Here is a 27,877-nt window from a genome sequence, read left to right on the forward strand (position 1 = left end):
TTGAAATATGGTGAGGCAAGGCCATTGGTTTTCATGGCTTCTGATAAATCTTTGATGACCTGATGATCCAGAGGGTCCCATCTAGGATTTTCATTTCATCTCTTGTATTTCACTGGCAATGCAATACTATCTCTGTCTGCTATATCAAAGTCTCTTTCTTTCAATGCTGTTGTTCTGACGTTTGCCCAATTTGTTTACGAGGCATCTTGCAGATTATTTCTGGGAATTGAAACCAAATCCATACCTGTATCTGGTGGATTTGTAGTTCATCTGGCTGCACCTTCTTCTGGCCCAAAGGGTGCATGCATCCCAGGCATCCCTCCCCCTCTTGTTTGAGGCATGGGGAGGAACACCTGTGATTGTGCACACAGGGTAAATGAGGATGCAATGGCTGGAGCCGCCATCAGTGTCACTACAGATGGCATCGATGTAGACATATAGGGAGTATTTACAGAGGATGCAGAAAGGGTGTTGCCATCTTGCACTGGAAAGGAGGTTTGAGGAAAGTGTGCACTATGTTGTGGTAGGAAGTCCCGAGCACATTCCCTAAGTTGGAGGAGGAGTTGTAGTTAAAAGTCTTTTGAAAACTGGAAAACATGTGGGTAAATCATAGAGCTGGACCCTTGCCCTGGAAACCAAGCTCTTGGGGCAGGCAGGTGAGGTGCTGGAGTTTTGCCTGTTGTGGGCCAAAAGCAGGGTGGGATCCCTGATGGCATAGTGATGTGTTGTCCGGCTGTGATGGTTATAGCATTTTCGCTGTTGATATCTTGGGGTGGTGGAAGTTGTGCTCCTGAATCACCCATGAGTTGAGCTCTGCTCTTCTGATCAGTCTTTGGAAAATGTGCTGTAGCTGATGTGACTTGTCCTGACACTTCCCATTCACCTGGGAATATATTCATTGTATCTTGTTCATCTGAAAAGGGAACTGGAAAAGGTCCTGTTGTTCCATGGATCAGCCGTGAGCCGCTTTTTGCAGCAGCAGAGGCTGCCACGGCTTGGGATGTTTTGAAAGCCTGCGTTTGGCAGGGACGGGATGTGCCTCTTCGGGAGACGATGACTGTCCAAACTCAGTGATGCTTAACCGCATTGGTTGTCAGCGAGGCATGGCCGCCACTGCAGCGGGTTGGCTTGGGGGTGTGCAGGCAACATGCACCGTCCCTGGCATGGATCGAGCCTGCATGGACCACTGGGAGGGGTGAATGGTGACGTTGGACCCACTTGCCATAGGTCCCGCCCTTCGTTCCACAGTCCAGGCCTCAGGGGCGGGTGGGGGTGGGACCTGGATGACATCGGCTGGCCCCGGGACTGCTCTAACCGAGCGATGGGGTGGGGCAGGCCCTTTTGATGCCTTTTTCAGAGACTGGGTGGCGGCAGAGGCTGTGGGTGGCCTGTCGAAAACAGGAGGCGTTGCCACCGAAGTCTCAGGTGCCTGTGACACCTCCCAAAGTGAGGAATGGAGCAGGTAAATCAGTGGAGAACAGGGTGGCTTCTCAAGCCTTCCCTCTTCCACCTCAGGGACATGCACAGGTGCAAGGAATTCGGAAAAGGATATATTATCTTCCTCCTCTTCACGGAGGAGTAACTTAAATTGGGAACTGGTCCCCTCTCAGGGTCTACTTGAGCCACAGCCTCCCGATCGTCCTCTTCCTCCCTGGAGTCACCCTCCGCTTCCCTCTCCTACCCGGGAAAATCCCCTTGTTCCTCCAAGGGGTCTTGTTTCCTCCGGGACCTGGGGAGACACGCGCGGGGGGTCATGAGCTTCAGGGGACATCTCCGGGGATCTGGGTGGGGGGACAGTGGGCTCCTGCCTTTCCGCCCATGGGGAAAAGTCCTCAGTTGCTTGGGGGGTCTGTAAGGATGAGTTTGCAGTAGATTCTGGGTGTGCAGCAGATTCTAAGTATTTCGTATCGTATGTTGCTTGGTAGAAAGCTCTACAAGCAGAAACAGTGTCCCTGCATTTGGGTTCTGCAAGGTGAGGCAATCATATAATTTCATGCTAGCATCTGTCCATAAACAGGGTTCAAATAGATATTTTTCTGTAAAAAGATGGGTAGGTTTTTTTGTCCACATCAGCAGGGATTCAAATTCCTTTCTGGGAACTTTAACTGGGTGCTGCTGATCTGTTTGGGATTTGCATTTTGTCTGCTATATTTCCTTGGCATGGCCATTAATTGTGTTGATGCTGTGTCGATGTCTCTTTCTTTTAATGCTTTTCTCTTAATCTTTGTCCAATTGGTAGAATTGGATGTGTCTCTTGAAGAATCTTTTGTATTATTATTTGAAATGGCTTCTGGAATATGAGGAAAGGAGACTAATACTCTGTATTTTGTGGGTTTGTGTCCTGCAAAGGTGCTCCTTCTTCAGGCTTCGAAGCTGTATTCATTCCCTGTCCTTTTGTATAAGGAATTGGTGGTTGCGTTCTTTGTTGCATATTATTAGAATTGGAAGGTGCAATATAAGAAGCGGCCAGAGGCGGCGCTGCAGCAGGAGGTTGACCATCTTGCTGGTTGCAAAATGGCGTTGATGGAAATACATAGCATTGTTCACAGAAGCGCCGAGGATGCCGCCATTTTACTCTACGGAAGATGTGTGCAAGGCGCCGCCATTTTGCTGTACAGACAGATCCTGCGTACAATCTCTGAGCTGAAAGAAAAGGTCTGTGAGGAATTCCCACGGTACCGCCTCATGGTATGTGACGGACTGTGCAAAGAGAAAGGCCATCAGTGCTGTCAAGATGCCTGAGGGCATTCAAGGACCCAGAAAGACCGCGGCTGTTGCCGTGTGGTCTGTCGGCGTTTGAGGGAAAGCAGGCAGGGAAGGAAGAGTTTGCGCTGGTGCTATGAGCATTAGTGAATCACCGATTGTGATTTCTGGGTTTGCGTTTGCAACACCTGGTCCGGAACCCGAACCGTGTTTCCGTTCACTTGGTCCGAGCAGTCCCTGTTCTCCTGCGACCTCCGTCTGCTCCCGGCTCGTCCTGGCCGGGCTCTTCAAACTTGCTAAAGACAAAGCTGTGTTTGTTGCGTTTAGAACTTGCCGCGGAGCCGCTGAGACCACCCCGCTGGCACTGGGTACCATCCCACTGGCATCGGACTGCTCTATTTCCTTATTTTTTCGCTGTTTGCAAAGGCTGCACACTTTGTGTAGCCTGATCTGTCTGTGCAGTTCCTGGCTGCGCAGATTGTGTATCTTGCGAGCTTTTCGCGGTTTCAAACTGTTGTGCACTGGGGAGCAATCCACCCGCTCTCGGGCTGGTCCCCAGTAATTCAGGGGGTCCCCTGTCTGTGGGGAGCACCTCCGCATGGTTAGAATGACCCCTGTCCCCTGGAGGAGCTGTGGTGAGCGATTTCGCAGGCTCTGCTGATGCTGCTGGAGTGGGAGCAGGGGGGGAATCCCCCTCCCACTGCTTTTGGATGCGAGGGCTGGAGGGGAGGGGCTGCCCCGTGCAGGCTTGGAGGCTGCCCAGTTTGGAGGGGAGGGGCTGCTCCAGGCCGTGGAATTACGTCCAACCCACTTGCCATGGGTCTCGCCCTTTGTGCCACGTCCTGGGGCTCGGAGGCGGGAGGGGGTGGGGCAAAGCTGACGTCTGCTGGGTGCGGGGCCGCCCCTGCTGACCGAGGGGGGTGGAGAGACCTTTCTGACATCGGTTTTGGGGCATGGACGGGGACAGGAGCTATGGGTGCACCACCAGGTAACAGGGACATTGCCACCCAAGCTCCGGAGGCTGGTTCAGCCATTTGGAACTGCCCCAAAGGTGTGGAGAGGGATGGGGAAAGTGGCGGCTTCCCGAGGCCCCCCGCTCCTGTCTCCAAGACGTGCGCAGATGTAAAGAATTCAGAAAATGCCATGTCTGCTTCGTCCGCATCCACCACCAGCAGTTTCATCCTTGGAAATCCTCCTGGGTCCTTTTCGGGCTTTGCCTGGGCTGCATCACCGCCACCACGCACCTCCCCCGGACCAAGGGATGACTCCAAGCCAGCATTTACAGGGATAAGACATCCCTCTTGCAATTCAGGGAGGGCAGTCTCTCCCCCTGTGGGGAACACAGGTCCCTGGTCTCCTGCCTGCGAGGAAATGCCCTGGAGCTGCTGAGATGTTTGCAAAGCAGCTTCTGCAGAGGGCTTTTTGCATTTTCTCACATGTATAACTTCATGCATAACTCTACAAACGGAAATCAAGCTCGTAGCATTTTTGTCTTTACGCGTAGCTGCGTGGTAAAACTTGCTATTTACATCTTCCCACAGATTTGGGTCAAATAAGTCATTAACAGAGATATTTGGGAGCACCTCCCTCACCCAGGACAGCAAAAGTTCCAGTTCCTGTCTTGAGACTTGAATTGGATGATGTTTCATCAATATCTCTAGATTATTTGCAACATGCGATTCAGTTTTTGAGAGGTTACCCCCCATCCTGATTCCTTGACAGCTTACCGGACCCTCATGGGTCTGCTCTTCTCGGGTCTGGTCCATGATGTGACCTGCATGTCATGGAAATCGGCTCTTTCCACCGGGTTCTCCGAATGTCCAAACGCCTAGATGTTCATCTGCGGAGGAATTTTCTTGGGTCCTGGTTTTCATCAAGGGTTCCTGGCACAGTTTCTTCTTGCTGAGCTGCCACTTTTACACAGAGGCACCAGTTAGTGGGTTCTCTGCCTATTTTTTCTACCTCTGTCGAGGTCGGGATTGAAGGTACTTGAGACGATGTTTCATGTTCAGACTCAGTTGTTTATTATTTCTTATCGGTGAAACAGCCTCACAGCCGTGAGTTCTGCAGTCTTCCATTAGCAAGGCACAAAATGGCTAACTATCTCTTGTTACAAGGTCTTTTAAAACTAAACTATCCAATTAAGAAAGGACACCTAGATTATTTTCCCTTTTAACCCATTAACTGATCCCTCAAAGCCCACAATGTGGACTTTTCTGTCCAATTATAAAACATCACCCAAACCCATGAAGAAGAAGGAAGAAGGTAAAGAAGAACAACCTGCCTCTGCCCTAAAATCTCCATCTTGCTTCATATTTATTTCTGTATTCTAAAATCCCAAACTCTAAGCTTTCCACCCTGTGATATTACACACTTCTAACCAACTACACACTCATAATCCCAGTACTATTAATCAATTTTGGAAGTCTTCTCTACAGCCTCAGGTCAAATGCAGTGCTCTCTTGCGAGTCTGTGCCTTTCAGCACAGAAAGTTTAAAATTCTCAGCATCCAGGATTCCAACAGTTCACAAATGGAGAGCTTCGCAGTGCTGGCAGGGCTCGCGATTGTCATCGGGGTATTTGTGTCTCCACGCGCCCCTTCGCATTCTTCTTCCAGTTTCCCTGCACTTGTCAACCACCTGAAAAAGATCATAACTTACAAAATTTAGCAATATGGCCAAAGTTACCACAATGATAACAAGGCACTTTATTGGTCCAAATTACCCTAGAGTGTACAAACCGTCCAGCAGTTTGAGGGCATTGTACCTTCACATGCCCTGATTCTTCACAAGCAGAACATCTGGGTGAAGACTTCAAGACTATTGCCAGAGCATTTCCACAAACTGCAGAAAAGGTTCCTTTACCCCTTGCTGGATGGTAATATACCTCCATTTAGGAGCTGCCATTTCCATTGTTTTAAGCAAAGCATTCATACCCAGCTGCTGAGCCTGTGCCAGAACCAGAGGGTCCCATCTTGCCTGCAAATCCAGGTTAGACAACGGTCCATTGCCCAGCAAAGCATCAACTCCCACAGCATGATGTGGATCGTACTTAGGTAACTGCATATTGTCCAATGCTACTCTTTCAACCATTTGTTTCCAGGTAGCTTGAAACACACCATACTGCACTGGCTGAAACAGAATCGTAGCAAGGTGAACAATATCATAAGGAGCAAGTACATCAGCATTTAGAACACGAATCAATTGCATCACCTGCGAAGAATTAACACCATACTGATCTAGTTTTGCCTGGAGATCCTGCACAACCCTCCATGCAAAAACCTGATGGCTATCTCATTGTCCCGAATTAGGAGCAACTTTGAAAACAGGACAAGCCACAGGCCCACCAGAAGCAGCAGCAGCCATCTCCATCCTTTTAGGTGGACCTATTTTCTCCAACAAATTCCAATCCCCCACTTCAGCTGCTTTCATTCTCACATGCTCCCAAAATTGCAAAGGGTGTCGAGGAGTTACAGCCACCTGGCAGGGAGGCAAAGTCCAAGAAACAGCCAGCCTGGATCTGCTATGAGGTCTAACAGAAACAGATCCCTGCGTCATTTTAGATGTACTTATCACCGGCAGTTCATTGTCGGAACTATCGCTAGGCAAAGAAGGACACATTGTTAAAGATTGCATTTGTTCAGCCAGTTCAGAAGGAAGAGAGGGGGCAGATGGCTCAACAGAGGGTGGAGCGGAGGCAGACGACTTGAAGGGGGCAAAGGAGGGGCAGATGGTTCAAGGGAACGTGAAGGGGGAGCAACCAAACTATGGGAGGGTGGGGGAGGAGCAGCCGATCCACAGGAGGGTGAGCGGGGAGCAGCCGACCCACAGGTAAGTGAGGGGGGAACAGCGGACCCATGGGATGGCAAGGGGGGGGGGGGCAAATGGCCCAGGGGGAGATAGAAGGGCCAATGACCCAGCCTATTCTTCACTTCGCTTCTTCTGTAACTTCATTTTGGCTAATTGCTGTGCAAACATAAGGTACTTTGATTTAGTACTCAGTTCAACTAACTGCTGAGCAGGCGAAATATACACAGGTTTAATATAGTCTTTTGGAGATGAATACTGAGGAGCAGTGTCAGCCAGCTGTTTGATTCTCACTATAGCAAACCCTGGGGAAGCCTCCACAGCAACTGCAGCAAACTCCTCAGGGGGAGCTACATTGACAGGCTCAGCCCCATCTTCCTCCTGTTCCTCTACTTCAGTTTCTTGCTCTAATTCCTCTTCCTCCAATTCCTCCGCTCTATCTTGTTCTGCTTTCCATTCCTTCAGTGCCTCATACAACAATCTCCAGGTAGTAGCCAAATCAACAACTGTCTTATCCCCCTTAGATATCACTTCCCATAGTCTCTTTCCAGCATTTTTCCATGCCCTGACACTGAAGGCAGTGTTGGCATCATCTTCAAAGTCCTGTGATTTACACCATATCAGTAAACTACGAAGGGCATAATCAGAAGCCTGAACATTTTTCCTTTTCAATAAGGCTTTCCACGTGGACAAAACAGTCTTTTCCTCATTTGATAAATTATTTCCCATTATTTTTCCCAGTCACTCACTTCGAATTAGACATCTGAATTAGGTCGGGACCTCCGCAGCCTCCTTGCTGCCTTCAGTCATTAAGGCGCCTTCAACATTTTTTTCTCTCTTTTTTTTTTTTTAATACAGCCCAGTTGTAATCACATTGGACGGCCACCAGATGTCGCTATAGAGCCCCATATGGCGCAAAGCACCAGAGCTCTGTCAGAAGGCTGTTTAGACATATTTATTGAAGCAACATGTTGCTTTTATAGTTTTACAAGATATTTACATTTACTTAATGAACACATACACTGCCCGTTGGTCATAAAGAAGAAACAAAGCTTTCAATAGGTGAAAGGAGCCACGCCACTGTAAGCCAACCAAAGTCCAGATTTTTTTTGCTTACACTTTTTCTCTCTCTTTCGTGTCATTATGGTGATAGCCTTGGTAATTTCCTTGAGAGAGATGTGAGGTCTTCCTTATCTTCAGGAAGCCTTCGCTGGCTCACAAGAACAGCACAGAAATGTCTTTCCCACAAGTTCCCACAGAGAATACTCTGTCAGAGACAGCAATGATGTACAAAGCTGTCTTAGGTCACGAAGGGTGAATACATTGGCTGAAAAGGTGGCTTGTAATAGACCTCAGAAATATGCTGATTCCCTTCCATATGACCTTGCTACTTTGCATATCTTTTATTTCTGCAAAGTTTATTTGTTCCCACTGTGAGTTTGCGGGCCCCAAGTTGGGCAACTCCCTGAGGGCTCCCCTGGCAGGGGGAAACCCTCTTGAAGCAGTTCATGTCAGGAAAAGCAGATGCACAGGACTTTTTCGGTCTTCAGGTTCTTGTTTTATTGTTATCTTATCAAGACTTCAGTACACTGTCTGTACCCAGACCTTGCATGCGTGAAAGCAGCACAAAATGGCTACCAAACTTGTGCTGCAAGGTCTTCTTAAGTCTAATCAAAAACTAAACTACCTAATTAAGAACTGACACCTAAATTATTTTCCTTTCTAACCCAATAACTGACCCCTAAAGACCCCCAATGCGGATTTTTCTACCCAATTACAAGATACCACCCAAACCCAAGAAGAAGAAGGAAGAAGAAGAAAGAAGAAAGGAACTCGAGACAACATCCTGTATCCTCCATCTTGTACCCATCTACAATATGCTAAAAATCCTAAAATCTAAATTTATCACCCATGTGACATACTAAACTACTCTCTACAATCCCTACAATCTATTTCACAATTTTGTGGTCTCTAGTTTACTTTGAGGCTTAGGAGGCCTTCTCTATGAATGAGGGTCAAAGTGTTTTCCTGGGAGTCAGAGCACCCCAGCGCAGACAGGGGGATATTCCCCTTGCCCTGGGTTCCTACATTCCTTATCTTCAGGAAGCCTTCGCTGGCTCACAAGAACAGCACAGAAATGTCTTTCCCACAAGTTCCCACAGAGAATACTCTGTCAGAGACAGCAAAGATGTACAAAGCTGTCTTAGGTCACGAGGGGTGAATACACTGGCTGAAAAGGTGGCTTGTAATAGACCTCAGAAATATGCTGATTCCCTTCCATATGACCTTGCCACTTTGCATATCTCTTATTTCTGCAAAGCTTATTTGTTCCCACTGTGGTCCCCCCTCACCTCCGACATTATATCAGACTGGAAACACTGATATTTTAGAGGCAATTTCCCATTCTCTGTCCTGGACTGTGTCCCTTCTTATCCTCTGCCAGGTATCTGTGCCTCCTGATGTATAAAACTCGTCTTCAGATTTTAGGGGCTGCCCCGGGGGGTGTGGGAATTATCTCCTGTTCAGGATCGGGGCTTCTCCCGATATGGGCACCACCATTTTGGATGGAGTCACTTCCGGGAGGTCACATCCGGTGCCCACCGTAGGCAGCATGAGGGCATGCTGTCCTGGGGTGTGGGCGGGGAGTAGGGGCAGGAAGGCAGACCGGGCTTGACCCACAAAAGGGGAGTGTCCCACGTCTGATGGGCAGGAGCTTAGTAACAAATCAGAAAGGGAATTCTGTGCATCAGAGGAGGATGGAACAAGCTCATAAAGGGCAAAGCTTGGCAGCTCCTAAACATGGCGCTGGCCACATGAGCTATTCTCCTCACAGAGCATGGATTCAGCTCAAGTTTTTTCAATTGCACTTCCAAATTTCACCGATTTAGTGCGTCTGAGGTTACTTTTGAGAGGAAACTGAGGGGAATTTGTCAGGTTAGGGGGGTTAAGAGAGACGTGGTGCAGACTGGTCAGGCCAGGAAAAATCTGTTTCCCTCCCGGGGGAGGAGGAGGAGGGATGGGATGAGGAGCAGCTGGCCTGCCCGTCTCCTGCCTGCCCTCCCAGGGTCGGTGTGCTTCAGGGTCGGTCGGGGACAGGATTGGGGTCTCAGAATCTTTCCCCACCTTCCTTTTTTTTCTGCTGCAGCCTGCGGTCAGCTCTCTATGCTCTGAGGTGTTTTGTGGCTGTCTCTAGCTTGCTTTTCACTCTCCAGTGTTACAAATTGTAACACAGTCTGAAATATTGGACGTAGTTTTAGGCTGGACTTCTTATTCTTTTCCAAACTGTATAATCTTAGTCCCACAGCATCCCAGAACTTTAGAGTAAGTGTCTCAGATGTATTTAGGGGCAGGAATTCTGTGAAAACCCATCTGATGAGTTTTTAAAGCTGTTTCTTCTCAAATTTTACATCTTGAATTTCTAATTTGTAGTTCAAATAAAAATAAAGATCCTGCTCAGTTACAGATAGCTTGTTCCCCATTTTCTTACTCACCAAATTATGGTTTTCAGAGCGGCTATTGTCCTTGGTCTGAACTCCCCAGGTCTGGAAACACAGCAGTGTCTCAGCCAATAGCAGCTGTCTCTGAAGAGGTCCTTAGGACTTCGCTGTGTGCTCTCCAGCCCATCACAGCTTTCAGCCTCCTTCCACCAGCATGAGGCTTTGATCTATGGGGCCCCCTCTAATGGCCTCAGATCCTCTGTAACCTGGGTTTTTTTCTTTGGTGCCACAAAAACCCAGTTGCAGGCCTGCACTCCCCAAAACGCAAGACCAAGGAAAAAATGTCTTATTTTGATTGAGGGCCAATCAAAAATTCCCAAACTATGTCTCTCAATATGAGAAATCACCAGTTCGGGTGCAAAGTGGTGTTTTTTCTCCTCAAGCTAGGTCTTATGAGCTCTCAGAGAACCTATAACACCCACGATAGCTCAGTTACCTCAAATGGAATAAAATTAGCAGGATGGCTTCTGAGGAAGTGTTGGAAAAAGAAAAGCTTTTAATAAAAGGCAAAATAACAAAGCTCTTGCAGAGAAAAGCTGGAGCTAGGGGCAAGAGGTTCTTGTTCCAGCTAAAACACTTCACAAAAGCGATGATTTCTTTTGTTCTCTTCTTTTTCTGGTGAATTACTTAGGCGAGACCTTTTGGCTTCTGTCCAATTGGCAGCCCTAGGTTTGAGGTGAAGTCCCAAAAGTCCTATGAGGTGTCTTTTTGCCAAATTGAGGAGAGAAACTTCTGGGCTTTTTTCCTTTTTAAGGAGACAAAGGATAATTTGGTCACTCCGTCAACAGGGGGCACATTCCTACAATATGACTTCTTGGTGTCACCAGACTAAGCTTCTTACATATTATTAACCTCACACAGATTGTTTTAGCAAACTTCCTATTTGATTTCCTAAAGGAATTTGGCTCATTTGTGGAGACAGGGCTTGGCAAGGTATTCCCTCAAAAATAGATGGTGGTCCTTGCACCCTGGGACAACTTACAATAATTGCTTCCAGTGTCAAAAAAACAACTAAAAAGAAAACCAAAAAAATAAGATCATTTTTAGGACATCATTATGAGGGCAACTTATGATAGTGAATTTCACCCTTGGAACTCTGGAAAATCAATTGTTACAAGCATTTTTTTGCCTCAGCTAAGTTCTTCAATTGCATTGAAACAGTTAAACAAATTAGGATGTTGGCTCAGTAAAGAAGTAAATGCCACCGCTGCTATGATTAGTGATTTGCTGACAGATGAAGAGGCAGTCAGACATGCCACTTTACAAAATAGAGCTGCTATTGACTATCTTTTACTAGCACATGGGCATGGCTGTGAAGATTCTGAAGGATTGTGTTGTATGAACTTATCCGATCATTCTACTTCTATTCATAAACAGCTGCAAAACTTAAGAGATTTAGCTAACCAAATTACAACAGATGAACCATCTTGGCTAGACAGTTTGTTTGACGGTTGGAGCTTTGCACCTTGGCTGAAGGAACTTTGTAAAGTAGGCTTGATTGTTTTAGTACTAAGAATTGTAATTATAGTAGTGGTACCCTGCACACTTCAATGTGTGCAGAGAATGATGAATAAGACAATTTCTAGCATCTTTGCTGTTCATCAGAATGGGGGAGATGTTGGGAAGGATGAAAGTTTGACAAGAAAGTTTAACAGATATGTATGCTTGGCAGAAAGATCTCTAAATGTAGAACCTGAGAACGAAATAGAGATGGAAGCAAGTTTTGATATAGAAGAATAATGGATGTGTAAATGGAGGATTGCTGAGCCAGTCTTACTGGATAACTAAGAAGGCAAAGGTTATGTCGAGTTGGAAAGAGATTTTATGACTTAGAGCAAAGGATAAGCTGACCACAAACAAAAAGATGTTTTTACCAAGCAGAAAGATACCACAGGCAAAAAAGACGTGTCAATGTGGCAAGTAGAAAAAAGGTCTGAGAATTTTCCTCTGTAAGAAAACTGGAAAACAACTTTAAGCTTAAACTGTAACATACTAACTCATGTGATTGGATAGTATTAACCATAATATGGTAATGATAGTAGTTATGATAGGCTATAGGTAAAAGTAAAGGTATAGATTGGTTCTTATGTATTAAGATGCTCAGCAAAGTATATAATGCAATGTAACCAAAACTAAAGTGTCTTCAGGCTTGTCTACAGCTGTAGCTGACAGCTGTATGTGTGCCTCTGTCACCCATGACCTGGGACTGCTGTAATATACAATAAACAGCATTTTGAAGAGCCGCCTGGAGTCCCACATCTCTCGTCTCAGGCTCTTACTGAAATATTGGAATTTGTGGTTGTTTCTGGGGAGGAGAGAACTTGTGTCATGGGGATTCCAGGGAGATGTGATATGGGTGGTGACATGGTGGAAGTAGCAGGGGCAGAAGGAGAAAGGTTTAAAATCCCTGTCATTGAAGATGTAGTAATTAGAGGAGAGACCAGCATAGGGATAGATGTCTTCGTTCCTGGGGCAGGCATCAGCTTGCTGGGGAGACACTTGCAGATGCAACTGGAAATGGGAGTTGTACCAGAAGAAGAAACGGCCGTGGACTTACTTTTAGAGATAAACTACTTGTGTGTACACCTCATGCTGTCCAAAGTGTGTTAAATCAGAGAAAAAAAAAATAATGTGGTTAACAGACTCTAGGATGTTGGAATGTGGAATAATGATAACTTGGTGCTGGAGGTGAACAGGAATTTGAATCCAGATCAATTTTTGTATTGTTATAGATGAGTAATGAGATGGATGGCTCTCACAATTAAGGAGTGAACATTATATGTATGTTAAAAGAAGTTTTATAAATGTATAGCTATGTTACTGCAATGTGTGTTCCCCCCCCACCCCCCGTATTTGTTATCATGGGATGGTCTTGGTAATCCAGCCATTTAGGAAGGTTGGCTTGTTACTATGGCAGCACCTGACCTCCAATCAGAATGTAAGAAAGTGACCTCCACCACTGAACAGCAACGAAGGAGTTGACTGACAAGGCTCTAGGAGTGGCTAGAGATATAAAAGGTGAAGCATCCATCTTGAAGATGAGCCAGCCATGTGGCAGGCAGCCATGGGGGGGGGGGGGGGCAGGCTTCCAGTGCTGTTTTTCCTTATTTAGTCCTTTTGTTGTATTTTTTTGTTAAGGTTGAATAAACCTTTTAAAATTTAAAGTCAGCAGTCATTTCTCACAGTATGAAGAGGAGGGAGGTGCCTTAACACATGGTTGTTTGGAGGTTGTTCAGTGCCAAACTGCGGTTCGGGAAGATCTAGCAGAACAAGCCCTCCTTGAAGGGAAAAGAATATATGTTGATCGTTTGTCCAGATGCTTACTAAAGAAAAAGAATGTCAGGAGCACCTGGGGATGCCAGGATGGGGGTTGTCAAGTTTAGGAGGTGTTTGGCCACTCTCGAGCAAGCGGCAAGTTCTCAGGGGCTGCGGCAGGGCCTGATTTATGAGGGTGACCTGGTGTGGCAACTTCCAGTGTTCGCCCACCTGGTGGAGGCGGCGCAAGACATGGTTTGCATGGGGTGCCACTGGGGGTTGGGAGCTGGCTTAGTTGTTCCAGGGTCCCAGAGGGCGAGGGGTTGCCGGATGCGCTTGCCGGCCTGGCGGTGGTGCTGGGCACGGATCGTGCGGGTTTGCTGCTGAGGAGTGGGCTGACTCAGTGGCGGAGCTACCAGGGGTGACTCCCAGCCTGCCAGTGTCCCAAGTCTGGGGCAGCGGCCTCTGCCCCAGTAAGTGGGTCGAGGGAGTGAGAGAGAGAGGGTGAAAGGGAGGCGAGGCACGCCCCCAGGGTCCCCATGCAGATGGCTGTCTGAGACTTCCCCTCCCCCCCGCTCTCGGAGTGAGCTGCTAGGACAGGGTCCACCCTTGCCGAGGAGCTGCGGTGCAGTAGCAGCAGCGGGGGAGGGGCGAGGGACAGGATTCAAAGTGCCGCTGTGAAGAGAGGGAGAGGAGCCAGCACGAGCAATAAGACCAAGGCAGAGATAGCCTTAATCTCTCGCTAGTTCTCCAAACCTTGCAAAGTTATTTTTTGCTTTCTTAACGAGGGATTCCTTTTTTCTTTCTTTTCTTTTTTTCTTGCTGTTAGGAGGGGAAGCTTTTGTTCTGGGAAACTGTTAGAGGAATGGGTCTGTGAGGCTAAAACAGTTAAATATTGCCCAGAGGGTAAAAAGCAATAGATGTGATTCATCTCGTGTCAAGATCCGCCTGGCCTTTCTTGTTTAACTAATTGTGGCTCACAGAAAGAAGAATTTGCCTCTGCAGCTGTTAGCACAGCTCGGTACAAGAAGAGGCAGCTGTGGAAAAAGCTGTTTGCTAAACCCAGAATGTTTTGGGGAATGCTGATGTAGTATTGTCTTCCTTTTGTCACTGTCCCTGTGCTATTCAGAAGTCTTTTTCAGGTACTACTGGGACAGCAATCCGAACCAGGGAAAGAGGATGGATTCATGCCAGCAAAATCAAAGGATTTGTGAAGGAACCTGAAGAATGGACTATCACACCTAAACCAGGTGATACCAAATTGACTCTCAAATGGGGACTGGGTGGTAATGGCTTGGGAAGACCCAAATAATCCAAGGAATGTACAAAGAATCACACCTAATTGGGAAATAAGGCCAAGCTTATATCAGTGGTTTCAAGTACCGCCTGGACAAGTCCTGAGATGCCTCCGACACCTCCTTGGGGAGGAATACTTCCACTTCAAACAGGAGGATCAGGACTGTTTCAGTCAGAGAAGTCTCATATTCTGGCCTTAGCCTGTGACTTATACAAAGAGGGGGAATTACAGTTTCCATCAGTGCCATACTGTATACTTTGTTTGATTCGTCCCAGTACTGGACACGCTAGCCGGGTTATATGCAAATGTTTAAATTGTGGGAAAAATTGGTATTGTAGTTCACAAAATTGACACTCTCATTGCAGGAAGTGTTGAGTACCAAATCTATCCCCTGTCTACATAAAACTCAAAACAACTGAAATAGTAACTTTGCTTTGTGGATGGGAATGATGAATGTCTGTTGAATGGGAGATACCTGAGGAATGGTGGGAAACTACGGTTAAGGAGTGTCAAAAACTATTTGCCTAGAAATTAGTGAAAAGGAAGTGACAAGGATATAGAGGACAAGCCTGGACTGGCTGCTGTACTCACCAAAGATAAGATTATATACACCTGCTATGGGTTGCAACCCCATTGGCAGGGAGGGTGGGGGTATAAGTCATACCAGACCTCTGTTGTTCCTGTTTCTGTCACTCATTTGTTGTCTTTTCCCTTTTGGGATACCAGCAAGATCATGTCACAAATGCTATCGAAAGCATTACATGGAAAGAAACCAAAGTTCCTTTTTTGTTATACACACCCATGTCAACAGCCACTGTTATAACCCATCCAAATTAAGTACCTGTAAGCAAAATGGGGAAAAATATTGGATTGCAAGAAACTTAGGAAAAAGTAGTAATAGACTGGGAATTGAATGTCTAAAAGGAGAGAGATGGATTTGTTTTGAAACAGAGTAAAAATTTAACGGGGTAGAAAATCCATTTGGATTTAGGTGAAATGTGCCGCTTTGAGCTTGCTAACATAAGTAAAATATGCTGTTTAGTCTGGTAACTGCAGCACTAGCAAAACTGCCCCAGCTAAGGAAAAAGAATGCAAATTTCCAAGCTAAAGAGATAAGAGATAAGAAAGACTCCTCGGACCTTGAAACAGACAGCGCAGAGTGACCCAGGAGTTCTTTCTGTACTTTCTGACAAAAACTGAGTACAAGTGTAAATAGCTGTAAGTGTAACGCAAAATCAGTAGAATGAATATGCATGAACCTATTGTGAAATTCTATGAATATGTAAATTAGCAAGAGTAATAAAAAAGGATAGGGAGTTCTCAGGGGTGCGTACGCCCTTTGAAGGGAAATCCCTGCGTGCGCCCAGCGCTGTAGTAAAAAACATACCGTTCCCTACAAATCTATATTGGAATTGTGGGGTCTTGATTTTTCACCACAATTCAGTTTCACATTTGACCTTAGGGATATAGTCCAAGATTCAGTAAAAGAACGATTAGTAAACAAAAAGGTAAAGCCAGCACAGCAATCTAACTCTGTATCAACCCCAAATTATATGCTGAATTGTATTATAAGACTCCAAGCAGTTATAGAGATGATAGCAAACAAAGCTGCTCAGGCATTGGAATTAATATCAAGCCACCAAAGCCAAACAAAAACTGTAGTGTATCAGAATAGGTTTGCTTTAGACTATTTATTGGCTAAAGAAAGGAGTGTTTGTGGAAAGTTTAATATATCAGATTGTTGAAAATAGATGACAATGGGGATGTCATCCTGGAAAAAGCAAAAGCTATCAGAAAAATAACCCAGGTACTGGTCCAAAATTAGGAAACAATGTTAAAAAGTAGCTGGTGGGGTAATGTATTTGGGATAGAATGGTGGAAGAAATTAAGCTTCTTCCTTTTATGTGTTACAACTGGTTTGATTTTTCTTCCTTGTTTCATCCCCTGTTTTATTTGACTAATTACCAGCATAGTCCAAAGTATGCAAGTGGATAAGAAATATTGCTCAAGCCAAATGATTTATGAAGAATAAGATTGGGGATTGTTATAGATACATATTATAATATTAAAATGGATTTTATATGTGTAGTGTTAAAGTAACTTTGTTGTAAAAATAATGTTTTTATTTCTTTTGTTAATTAAGCTAAGACATAGTAGTGAAATACTTGATACAAGTATGCTTGTATTAAAATGCCTGCTTGGATGGGATAACATCCAATGAACATAGGTAGAGGACACCTGCTACAGATATGCCAACTATCAGCACTCACCGTCTGAAGACAGTGTGGTCCAAGGTCCTAAAACTGGAGATTATAAGAATGGACTAAAACCACAACCAAGGAATATGCATGCTCTGAAAAGGTGGACCCAATAAGAAGATATGCTAAACAGTTCTTGGAACATGTAAACTAGTTTGGTGAAAAAGCTTACTATGCATAAGAGTCTATGAATATGCAACAGGCTGATGTAAGGAAAAAGGTATTTAAGGGGTAGCCTCGAAGATAACAGTGTGGTCTTGGCTGAGTGCCAAGATGCCATAATAACTTTTGCTTTACTGTCCTTGTCTCCTATTGTCCTTTATTCTTGGGGTTCAAGATGACCCCCGGGATCAAGATGACCCCAAGATCATAAAAAGTCTTTTCCTCCCAGCCCCGCAGCTAAAGAAGTCCAGATGTGTTGGTTTTGCTTCTCAAGGGTGTTTATTTTCTCTTGTCTATAACATTCTTTCTCTGACCTGCTAAGCTCTGTCTAGCAAGTCGGATCGTGGCAATCTGTCTGCCCTCTGGGTGGTGTTTACATTTTATACTATGAACTACGTGTACTTTATTTACAATTAATTCCCAATACCTATCACCTCTGTTAGACAGTATGTCTCTAAACCAATGAAAAGTGTCACCATCACAGTGAAAGATGGAGGACGAGAAGAAGGACAAGACACGCCCAAATTCCTCCATCTTGCCTCCTGAACCCCATTCTAAAAAATCCCAACATTCTACTTTTTCACCATGTGTTACAGTAACTCAAACTCTTGTGACCTGTAAATCTTCACACAAAGTTGGCAGTTTTTTTCCACAGGCTAAAATCAAAGCCATAGGTGTTTTTGACTTTGTGCCAAGGTCTCCGAGCCCCCTGCCATGGTCTCGAGACATCCAGGGCAGCCAGAGGGATGTCCTGGGTTCCCACACTTTATTAAACTTTTTAAATTTTCACAGGAGAGTGAACATGTTTTTCACAGTGGTTACCCACAAAGTAAAGAAGTTCTTCCTCATATTCAGGTGGAACTTCCTGTGCATTAGTTTCTGCCTGTTGCCTCTTTTTCTATTGGTTGGAACCATTGAGAAGAGCCTAGCTTCTTCCTCTTGACACCCACCCTTTAGATATTTATACCTATTAATCATGTCCCTTCTCAGCTATTAGCCATTGGAGAGACAGGGAAGACTTTGAGATGGTCAAAGAGTCCGATTTTACTGTGGGCTACATATGCTTATATACCATTTTAGGAAGACTAATAATGTTTTATCACAATGATTGGGTTAATCATCACATAAACAAACATACATTTTACAACATCTCTTGCTTGCAGAAATCTTGATGTAATTTTCTTTTTCTGGTAAGCCAGTCTGATTGAATCTTCTTGCAATCTTCAAATCTGTTTGTTCTTGCCAAGGCCTCCTGATTGTCGAATCTCTTATGCTAACCAGGTCCAAAGTCCATCATCTGTCTTGTGCCACCTATTCTTGAGTCTGAACAGGCCCAGCTCTCTCAGCCATTCTGTTACAAATAGAGACCTTAAACAAGTCCTGCCTTTGACTCAGATTTCTGGTAGTAGCTCTGTTTGGGGTAGCCCACACCCCAGATCGCTCTCGCTCGCAAGTTCTTAAGAAGGGCTGATTAGGTCTATTACAAAATAAATTATTTATTGAATAGACACAAGGAAAAACAGACGTAAGACTTTAAACAGATTACTTACTACACAGGATAAACAAAAGAAACACTACTAGTAAATAACATACAGTGCACAATAGAGTTACCTACATTACAGCTAGCAAAGAAATAGTATAGATTAGGATTCAATGTAATTTACCATCAAATGGGTGATGGAGTACACATAGAATTCTTTCTCTCAATTCCCTGGGAAAGCATCTGCAGAATTCACATCTGAACACATGGGAGAAGTCTCCTGCACATTTCCAGGGTATGTGTAGGAGGCTTTTACCTTGATGGAATTTTGTGTAGCTTTTATATTTAGTAAAGTGTCTCTCAGTCAGGAATTTCCAGCTTATCTCCCCACATCTGTTTTCAGCCCAGTTGTTTATTGGGAGTTTGTACTTCTGGCACCAGAGAGCTGGCCTGGGTTATCTCAACACTTCACATGGGGGAAAGAATGTCCAGAGCCATCGCACCAGCTTCAGATAAGCTCTTGTGGTAGGGGGATGTCCTGCCACACTCCTGTAAGAGAGATGTTCCAGACCCTTGATGCACTTAGTAGCCCTCCGTTGGACCCGGTCCAGGAACTCCATATCTCTCTTGTACTGAGGAGCCCAGAACTGGACACAATACTCCAGATGTACCCTCACCGGGGCTGAGTAGAGGGGCAGGATCATTCCCCCTAGACCTGCTGGCAATGCTCTTCCTAATGCAGCCCAGGATTCCATTGTCCTTCTTGGCCACAAAGGCACACTGCTGACTCATGAACAGCTTGTTGTCCACCAGGACACCTACGTCCTTCTCTGCAGAGCTGCTTTCCAGCTGGTCAGTCCCCAGGCTGTACTGGTGCATGGGGTTATTCTACCACAGGTGCAGGACCCTGCATTTGCCCTTGTTGAATTTCAGACAGTTCTTCTCTGCCCATCTCTCCAACCTATCAAGGTCCTTTGGAAGGACTGCACAGCACTCTGGGGTATTGGCCACTCCTCTCAGTTTTGTATCATCAGTGAACTTGCTGAGGAGGTGCTCTATTCCCTCATCAAAGTCATAGATGAACAAGTTAAACAATACTGGGCCCAGTATAGAACCCTGGGGGACATCACTAGTGACAGGCCTACAACTAGACCCTGTACCACTGATTACAATCCTCTGGGATCTGCCACTCAGCCTGTTCTCAATCCACCTCACTGTCCACTCATCCAACACACACTTCTTAAGTTTGCCTATGAGGATTTCATGAGAGACAGTGTTGAAAGCCTTGATGAAGTCAAGGTAGACAATATCCACTGCTCTCATCCATCCAGGTAGTTGTTTCTTCATAGAAGGCAATCAGGTTGGTCAAACATGACTCACCTTTAGTGAACCCATGCTGACTACTCCTGATCATCTTCTTGTCTTCCGTGTGGATAGAAGTAGCCTCCAGAACAAGGCACTCCATCACCTTTATCAGGGATTGAGGTGAGGCTGACTGTCCAGTAGCTCCCTGGGTCCTCCTTTCCCTTTTTGAAGACTGGAGTGACATTTGCTTTCTTCCAGTCCTCAGGCACCTCTCCTGATCTCCATGACCTCTCAAAGATGATCGTGAAAGGCCTAGCTATGATGTCTGTCAGCTCTCTCAGCAGTAGTGGATGCATTCTGTCAAGGCCCATGGATTTGTGGATGTTGAGTTTGTTTAGGTGTTCTCTGACCCAATCCTCCTTGACCAAGGGAAGGTCTTCCTTCCAACATTCCTTTACCCTGGTCTCCTGGGTCAGAGATCCCTTAGGGGTGGTCTTATCAGTGAAGGCCAATGCAAAGAAGGCATTCAATACCTCTGCCTTCTTTGCATCCTCTGTTATCAGGGTTCTCTCTCCATTTACTAATGGACCCACATTGTCCTTTGCTTTCCTTTTGTTATTTATGTATTTGAAAGAGCCCTTTTTGTTATCCTTTATATCCTTGGCCAGACTTAATTCTAGATGGGCCTTGGCCTTTGATGGTCCTTGGCCTTTCTAGTCTCATTTCTACTTATCCTGATCCCCTCCCTATATTCACTCCAAGTGGCCTGACCTTGCTTCCATTTCCTGTGATTTTTTTGCCTATACTTGAGCAATGACAGGAGTTCTTTATTCATCCACAAAGTTTGCTTACACCCTTGTCCCAACTTCTTTCTCATTGAGATGCATCATTCTTTAGCCTGGAGAAAGTGAGCCTTGAACATTGACCAACTTTCTCAGACCCCTCTTCCCTGCAGGGCCTGCTCCCATGGAATTCTTCCAAGAATATCCCAAAAGAGTCCGAAGTTAGCTCACATGAACTCCATGGTCATAATTTTGCTTGCTGTCTGTGATGGTTTTATATTGGAGGCACTCACGGAAGTGACTTTCTAAGAGAAGCTGCTAGCAGTTTCTTCCGTGTCTGACAAAAAGACCAATCAGTAATTAGCTTTGCGAATTGACAACATGTTGAGCTACTAAGAAAACTGTACACACCTCTGTGAATACACATGTTAAAGACGAAAAAGCCCTGAAGGGTCTCTTTTCCTTCCAGTGTGAAAGCAGGTAACATAGGCTGGCCTGGCCTCCGTCTTGGCCGGGCCAGGCTGGATGACCCCTGATGTGGGCCGGGCCCTATTGTAAAAAAGGGCAACCCCGACTCAGGGAAGAAATGATGATGTCTGGCTCCAGATCAGAAGGCTGAAGGATAGCTTTAGTAAAACTATACTATATTACATTAATATACTATTTAAAGAGAGACTATCGTATTCTACATACATACTTCTTACTTACCTATCAACTAACAATTCGTGACTTCTCTGCTGAGAGTCCGAGACACAGCTGGATCCAATTGGTCATTGAACCCAAACAACCTTCACCAGAATCCAATCAAGCAATCACTTCAGGTAAACAATCTCCATACCAAATTCCACATGGGGAAAACAAAGGAGCAGAGATAAATATTGTTTTCTCTTCTTCTCTCTGTGCTTCTCATGAGAGACAGAATTATGTCGCTCTGTCCAGAGACTATGAATGGCACAGGGCCTCTTCCTGGGGAGCCCACTGGGCCCTGCCCCGGCCAGGCCAGGCCCTAGCAGCTGCAGGGCAGGGGAAGGGGAGGCCATCGGCCACTGAGTCCAAGCCTGGCTGCTGAGATCCTAGCCCTTTCCCTAGCGCAGCTGCCAGTAAAACCCAGAGGTGGCTCTGCAGCCTGCAAAGAAAGCAGCCCCACAGCTGGAATGGAACACAGCAGGGGGCCAGAAAACAGCCATGTGGCCAGAGCGGCAGCTGCCATTCTGGCGTGGGCCCCCTGAGATTCTGACATAGCCCCAGCATGGCTTGAAGAGCCCTCACCATGAGTGCTCTGGCCACCACCCAGCAGGGATCACATGACTATCTGCAAGTCCCTGGCAAAATATTAACTCTTTCAGTGCTTCAATCCTCCCTCAAGTGAGAGAAAAGGACAGAGTGCAGACATGTAAAGGAACAACATGAAGACACCAAGCTCAGTGAAGAGAAAGTCAAGTCCCAGATGGGAGGGATGAGGAGATGCCTTAAGCTGAAATCCTCTTGTGAAGCTGTGGAGAAGAATGTAATTGATACATCAGACTCTTTCCCTGTAACACATGAAAGTATGGGGAGATTAAGTGTTCAGATTGATATGAGCAAAGCTAAAGCAAGCAGATGTTGAAGTAGCTGTGATCTGTTGGAATCCTGGATGCTAAGAATTTTAAACTTTCTGTGCTGAAAGGCACAGACTTGCAAGAGAGCACTGCATTTGACCTGAGGTTGTAGAGAAGACTTCCAAAATTGATTAATAGTACTGGGATTACGAGTGTGTAGTTGGTTAGAAGTGTGTAATATCACAGGGTGGAAAACTTAAGAGTTTGGGATTTTAGAATATAGAAATAAATATGAAGCAAGATGGAGGTTTTAGGGTGGAGGCAGGTTGTTCTTCTTCACTTTCTTCTTCCTTCTTCTTCATAGGTTTGGGTGATGTTTTGTAATTGGACAGAAAAGTCCGCACTGCAGGCTTTGAGGGATCAGTTATTGGGTTAAAAGGGAAAATAGTCTAGGTGTCATTTCTTAATTGGATAGTTTAGCCTTAAAAGACTTTGTAACAAGAAATAGCCATTTTGTGCCTTGCTAATGGAAGACTGCAGAACTCACGGCTGTGAGGCTGTTTCACTGATAAGAAATAATAAACACCTGAGTCCAAACATGAAACACCGTCTCAAGTACCTTCAATCCCGACCTCGACAGAGGTAGAAAAAACAAGCAAAGAACCCACAGTGATCCCATGAAAAGTTTGAACAGAGAGAGAGAGAAGAGTGATGAAGACCCTTTGCCTTCAGGGAAAGAAGAAGACCTCTGTTCTCAGAGATGATCTCAGAGATAGATAAAGAGAACCTTTGCTCTTGAATAACTCATCTTTAAAATAGTACCCCATAAGTTGACACGGCCCATAAATGGAGCTGTGGGAAAAGCTGTGATAAGATGGAAGGGACTTCACCATTGCAGGTTTCCCGGGTGGCTCCTATTTGTGGAAATTAAAAGCCACGAGACAACTGTTGTCTTGTGGAGAAGTCTCCGTACCATAACAAGAGGGACTTCTCTCCCTAAGTGAACTGAAAAAAGACTATTCCAGAGGTGATAAATTGACTGAATTGTTTCTGTACATGGTTAGTGGGAAAGAAAAGGTTGTAGGGGGAGGAGAAGTGTTCTGAAGGTTTTGTTCTCATTCTTATTCTTTCTTTTAGTTACTGTTAATAAACTTTTCTTTATACCCTTTTAAAGTTTTGGGCCTGCTTTGCCTTCCTCCTAATCCTATCTCACAGCAGGAAATGAGTGGATAATTCTGTAGGGTACATGGACATTTGGCCTGTGCTAGACCACCACATTAATTGGTGCATTGGCTGGGAAAACTAAAGTTGGTGAACCAAAACCACTACACTGTCCTATCTCTTCATTCAACACTGAACTCCACAATCTCATGGTCACTACAGCCAAGGCTGCCCCCAAACTTCACATCATCAACAAGGCCTTCCTTGTTGATTAGTATGAAGCACACAACATTGGGGAATTATCCCTATAAATCTGTCCACGGTGATTCAATATGATAATCTGACTAATGCAATAGCAAAGGCAAATATCACCCACTATTTTCATGAGAAGGAGAGATGAAGGCAACAAGGAAATTATATTCTTGCCAAGGGATAATATAACTATTTTGGGGGGAGGAGAAAGGTAAGGAGTGTTCAAAACAGACTGGCCTTAGATCTATTACTAGCCAACAAAGGGTTTGTAGGTATTTGAAATTGGATAGAGAACCAAAAACAACTTAACAAAATGCAGCAAGTTGCTGAAGATAGCAAGGCTATCCAAAAGGCCTCTGAAACTAATTAGTTCAATAAAATTATTCAGGGAATAGGAGGATGGTCCCTGAGAGAATGGCTGGCTGGAATACTGGAAACCACCATAATTGTAATTATAATTGTTATAATTATTATAGTAATTATCGGTCTTGCTGTTAGTTGTGTTTGTAGACCAATCAATCATGACCTCAGAAGAATGTATGCAACTATAGAGAGAAATCAGGTTGAAACTTATCAAATTACATTAAGGAATTTGAAAAGTTTCAAAGGGGGAAATTAATACCAAAAGGGTTAATTAAATTTTTACTGTGCCTGTGAACTTTTAGCAGAGAAACAAGGTATGCAAAAACTGCTTTCCCAGCAAAGACATTTGGAAGATAAGAAGACATCTGGCTCAAGAATGTAGTAATATGCAAAACAAGGACTGAATCTGGGAACTCAAGGTTGGTTTTATGGTAATGGGTAAATTATAATATACATGTAGCAACTGTATATAAGCAACACTCTTGTAAAATCATGGGTCCATGTAAGGTTAGGAGTATCCCATGTGCAACCTGAGGCCTGAATAAGTGATGCCCTCTTTAAGACCACGTTAGTGTTAAGGAGTCTTATTCCAATTTTTCAGAGATTTGGTGACAACTTCATGATGTAAAGTGATAGACTGTAGTCAAGGGGTGAAATGTAGTAGGGCATCTCACACACACCCCCCCCCCCCCCCCTTAAGAGTTTCTCTGTTGTTTGTTAACCGGTCAGATAACTCAAGCAGGACAAGCTGTCTTGAGTTATTTGCTGCCATGGGATTAACACTGGTCTGTCATCTCCCAACTGCCAATAAATTACTTACTGTTGAAGTAAGATCTGGAAGATGAGCTGGATTTCTGACTGACAGCCACTCACTTTACAAACTATAAAAGCCACAGCAAGCTTTCACAAAGCAGAATTTTTCTATGCATTTTCCTGGAAATGTGTGGAGTTTCTCCTATGAGTAGGGACACCTGCCTCACAGTTACTCCTCCAGAGGTTAAGTGAAGGAATCCATACATTATCATAATTTCAGTGGTAAGTTACAATTGACTCCTAATCAATACCATTTCTTTTGCTAGCTTTAATATAGGCACCTTGATATCATGCACTGTTTTATGTTATGCTGTAATCTACCTGTAGTTCTTTAGTTTTATACTGTGTAGAAAGTAATTCTGATTAAGAGCTTTCCTCTTTTATCTCTTGTCCGATTAATAAATGTCCTGGTTTAGGACAAATTAGGGGAAAACATCCCCAAAGGAGCCCCTTATAGGAAACCAAACCCTCCGCAACTTCCCCCCACCACCGGGTTCGGGAGGAATTTCTTCAGAGGGGAAGTGGAAAAAACTTGTTTATTAAGGAACAACAAAAAACACTCCCCAGCACAAGAGAAATAGCCCGAGATGACCACAGATGTTTTCACCAGTCCAAGGGGGTTGAGTTGTATCTCTCTTCGCCGCAGAGGGTACGAAGCTTCTTTCGCAGGCCCTGGGGGAGCTCCTGCCCAGAGTAGGTCCGATATCTTCGGGGCGGGGGGGGGGGGGGGGGGGAAGGGAACAACGGAAACCGGGGAAAAAGGAAAAAAATGGCAAAAAAGCAAGCAAGCGAAAAGCAAAGAAAAAAGAGAGGAAAACAGAGCCAGCAAAGCAGGCAGCCAGCAGCAAGCAAAAGTAGCAAGCAAGCCAAGCAGCAAGCCAGCAGCGAGCCGGGGGGGGGGGGAAGGAAGACAAAACAAACTGAGAACAGGGAACAGAAACCACGATTGGGATAATGAGCATGAAAATATCCTGTCCCCACGACATTCCACCCCTTATCCCATATCGTGAACATGTTACTGAACTTCCTTCCCCCCTGCTCAAACCTTCCACACTTACACATTCCCTTCCATTCTTACTTGCTCTGACTTTCGACATTTACACATTTCCTTCTGTCCCATGTCTGTGTGGTTTAATGTACAAACAATGGCAGTAACATCCAGCAAATTGAGATGTTTGCATATGAGTCTCACCCCACAATCAGGTCTCCCTGAGGTACACATCGTGTTCTTCCATCTTTCTGCATTATCCACCATGTACAACCTGGTCCCTGAGCAAAGACAATCCCACGAATGGGTTTGTCTGTACTCGAGGCAGAATTGATCCACACTGTCCTCCCTAACAAATCTCTGATATGTGCCACTGGGACTTTATCTCCGTCTACTATATTCAGGGACTCAGACTGGGCAGGACCTGCTCGATTGGTGGAACCTCGGGTGTTAACTAACCAGGTGGCCTGTGCCAAATGCTGCTCCCAGTTTTTGAAAGATCCCCCACCCAATGCTTTCAAGGTGGTTTTTAACAGTCCATTGTACCTCTCCACCTTGCCTGCAGCTGGTGCATGGTAGGGGATATGGTACACCCACTCAATGCCATGTTCCCTAGCCCAGGAGTTGATAAGGCTGTTCTTAAAATGAGTCCCATTGTCTGACTCAATCCTCTCAGGGGTACCATGCCTCCAAAGGACCTGCTTTTCAAGGCCCAAGATGGTGTTACGGGCGGTAGCATGAGACACAGGGTAGGTTTCCAACCATCCTGTGGTGGCTTCCACCATTGTGAGCACGTAGCGCTTGCCTTGGCGTGTCTGCGGCAGTGTGATGTAGTCAATATGCCAGGCCTCCCCGTACTTGTACTTGGACCACCGTCCCCCATACCATAGGGGCTTCACTCGCTTGGCCTGTTTGATGGCAGCACACGTCTCACAATCATGGATAACCTGAGAAATACTGTCCATGGTTAAATCCACCCCTCGGTCTCGTGCCCACTTATAGGTGGCATCTCTACCCTGATGGCCTGAGGCATCATGGGCCCATCGCGCTAGGAACAACTCCCCCTTGTGTTGCCAATCTAAATCTATCTTTGACACCCCTATCTTTGCAGCCTGATCTACCTGCTGATTGTTTTGCTGCTCTTCATTAGCTCTACTCTTGAGGACATGAGCATCTACATGGCGAACCTTCACAGGTAGTTTCTCTACCCGGGTAGCAATGTCTTTCCATTCTTCAGCAGCCCAAATTGGTTTTCCTCGACGCTGCCAGTTAGCCCCTTTCCATCTCTCCAGCCATCCCCACAGAGCATTGGCTACCATCCATGAATCAGTGTAGAGGTAGAGCTTTGGCCACTTCTCCCTTTCTGCAATGTCTAGGGCCAGTTGAACGGCTTTGAGTTCAGCAAGTTGACTTGATCCACCTTCTCCTTCAGTGGCCTCTGCGACCTGTCGTGTGGGGCTCCATACAGCTGCTTTCCACTTCCGATTCATTCCTACGACGCGACAGGAACCGTCAGTGAAAAGAGCATAGCGTGTTTCCTCTGCTGGCAATTGGTTGTAGGGTGGAGCCTCTTCAGCCCGTGTCACTGGTTCTTGTTCTTCATCTGTGACACCAAAGTTTTCACCTTCAGGCCAATTTGTAATCACTTCCAAAATCCCAGGGCGATTCAGTTTACCAATACGGGCGCACTGCGTGATGAGGGCAATCCACTTGCTCCATGTAGCACTGGTGGCATGGTGGGTAGTAGGAACCTTTCCTCTGAACATCCACCCCAGCACCGGTAGTCGGGGTGCCAGGAGGAGTTGCGCTTCTGTACCAATCACCTCTGAGGCAGCTTGGACTCCTTCGTAGGCAGCCAAAATTTCCTTCTCTGTTGGGGTGTAGTTGGCTTCAGACCCTCTGTAGCTCCGACTCCAAAATCCTAGCGGTCGGCCTCGAGTCTCATCAGGCACTTTCTGCCAAAGGCTCCAGGACAGACCATGGTTCCTGGCTGCAGAGTAGAGCACATTCTTGACCTCTGGTCCCGTCCTGACTGGGCCAAGGGCTACTGCATGAGCAATTTCCTGCTTAATCTGGGCAAAAGCTTGTTGCTGCTCAGGGCCCCAATGGAAATTGTTCTTCTTGCGGGTGACCAGGTAAAGAGGGCTCACGATCTGACTGTACTCAGGAATGTGCATTCTCCAAAAGCCTATGGCGCCTAAGAAAGCTTGCGTCTCC

The 27,877-nt window shown here is 45.5% G+C and overlaps 1 protein-coding gene across 1 annotated transcript in view; it reads right to left on the minus strand.

Annotated features, from left to right (window-relative positions):
• Window positions 1–1,093: 1,093 nt before the first annotated feature.
• LOC128822750 (uncharacterized) overlaps window positions 1,094–27,877 on the minus strand; it is a 34,781-nt gene continuing 7,997 nt past the window's right edge. The window contains 8 exon segments of the mRNA XM_054004559.1: window positions 1,094–1,388; window positions 1,682–1,729; window positions 13,493–13,726; window positions 14,645–14,720; window positions 19,030–19,165; window positions 19,167–19,776; window positions 19,778–19,929; window positions 19,931–20,466. Coding sequence (XP_053860534.1) covers window positions 1,094–1,388; window positions 1,682–1,729; window positions 13,493–13,726; window positions 14,645–14,720; window positions 19,030–19,165; window positions 19,167–19,776; window positions 19,778–19,929; window positions 19,931–20,466 — 2,087 coding nt within the window.

This window comes from Vidua macroura (genome assembly GCF_024509145.1).
Source record: "Vidua macroura isolate BioBank_ID:100142 chromosome W unlocalized genomic scaffold, ASM2450914v1 whyW_random_scaffold_48, whole genome shotgun sequence".
NCBI classification, from domain to species: domain Eukaryota; kingdom Metazoa; phylum Chordata; class Aves; order Passeriformes; family Viduidae; genus Vidua; species Vidua macroura.